General features: G+C 53.9%; 1 protein-coding gene across 4 annotated transcripts in view; it reads left to right on the plus strand.

Moving 5' to 3' along the window:
- Positions 1 to 48: 48 nt before the first annotated feature.
- The window catches only part of LOC110392062, a 10,176-nt gene continuing 9,067 nt past the window's right edge, over positions 49 to 1,157 (plus strand). For 2 of the 4 annotated variants that reach the window (XM_021384017.1, XM_021384019.1), the window contains exons 1-2: positions 49 to 1,026; positions 1,062 to 1,149. In XM_021384017.1, coding sequence (XP_021239692.1) covers positions 115 to 1,026; positions 1,062 to 1,149 — 1,000 coding nt within the window. In that variant the 5' untranslated portion in view covers positions 49 to 114. Of the gene's footprint in view, positions 1,150 to 1,157 lie in introns of all 4 variants that reach the window. The other 2 variants (XM_021384020.1, XM_021384018.1) reach the window with 2 other exon arrangements.

A 1,157-nucleotide genomic window follows, 5' to 3' on the forward strand; every position in this document is an offset into this window, starting at 1 on the left:
GTGTTTGTCACCGTCACCAATGCTTGTCACCGTCACCAGTGTTTGTCACCGTCACCAGTGTTTGTCACCATCACCAATGCTTGTCACCGTCACCAATGCTTGTCACCGCCACCAATGGTTGTCACCATCACCGGTGGTTGTCACCATCACTGGTTGTCACTGTCACCAATGCTTGTCACCACCACTGGTGGTTGTCACTGTCACTGGTTGTCACCGTCACTGGTGGTTGTCACCGTCGCTGGTTGTCACTGGCACTGGTTGTCACCGTCACCAATGCTTGTCACCATCACCGGTGGTTGTCACTGTTGCTGGTTGTCACTGGCACTGGTTGTCACCATCACCAGTGGTTGTCACTGTCACTGGTGGTTGTCACTGTCACTGGTTGTCACCATCACTGGTGGTTGTCACCATCACCAGTGGTTGTCACTGTCACTGGTTGACACCATCACTGGTGGTTGTCACCATCACTGGTTGTCACCGTCACCAATGCTTGTCACCATCACTGGTGGTTGTCACCGTCACTGGCGGTTGTCACCCTCGCTGGTTGTCACCATCACCGGTGGTTGTCACTGTCACTGGTTGTCACCATCACTGGCGGTTGTCACTGTCACTGGTTGTCACTGTCACTGGCGGTTGTCACCCTCAGCGATGGTTGTCACCATCACCGGTGGTTGTCACCCTCAGTGGTTGTTACCGTCACTGGTGGTTGTCACCATCACCCATGGTTGTCACCCTCACTGGTTGTCACCATCACCTGTGGTTGTCACCGTCACTGGTGGTTGTCACCATCACTGGTTGTCACCATCACTGGTTGTCACCATCACGTGTGGTTGTCACCATCACTGGTTGTCACCCTCACCAGTGGTTGTCACCATCACTGGTGGTTGTCACCATCACTGGTTGTCACCATCACCAGTGGTTGTCACCATCACTGGTTGTTACCGTCACCAATGGTTGTCACCGTCACCAGTGGTTGTCACCCTCAGTGGTTGTCACCATCACCAGTGGTTGTCACCGTCACTGGTGGTTGTCACTGGCACTGGTTGTCACCATCACCTGTGGTTGTCACCCTCACTGGTTGTCACCGTCACCAATGGCTGTCACTTCACTTGTGGTTGTCACCCTCAGTGGCTGTCACCATCACCAGCTGTTGTCAC

This window comes from Numida meleagris, unplaced genomic scaffold, assembly GCF_002078875.1.
Source record: "Numida meleagris isolate 19003 breed g44 Domestic line unplaced genomic scaffold, NumMel1.0 unplaced_Scaffold891, whole genome shotgun sequence".
Lineage (NCBI taxonomy): Eukaryota > Metazoa > Chordata > Aves > Galliformes > Numididae > Numida > Numida meleagris.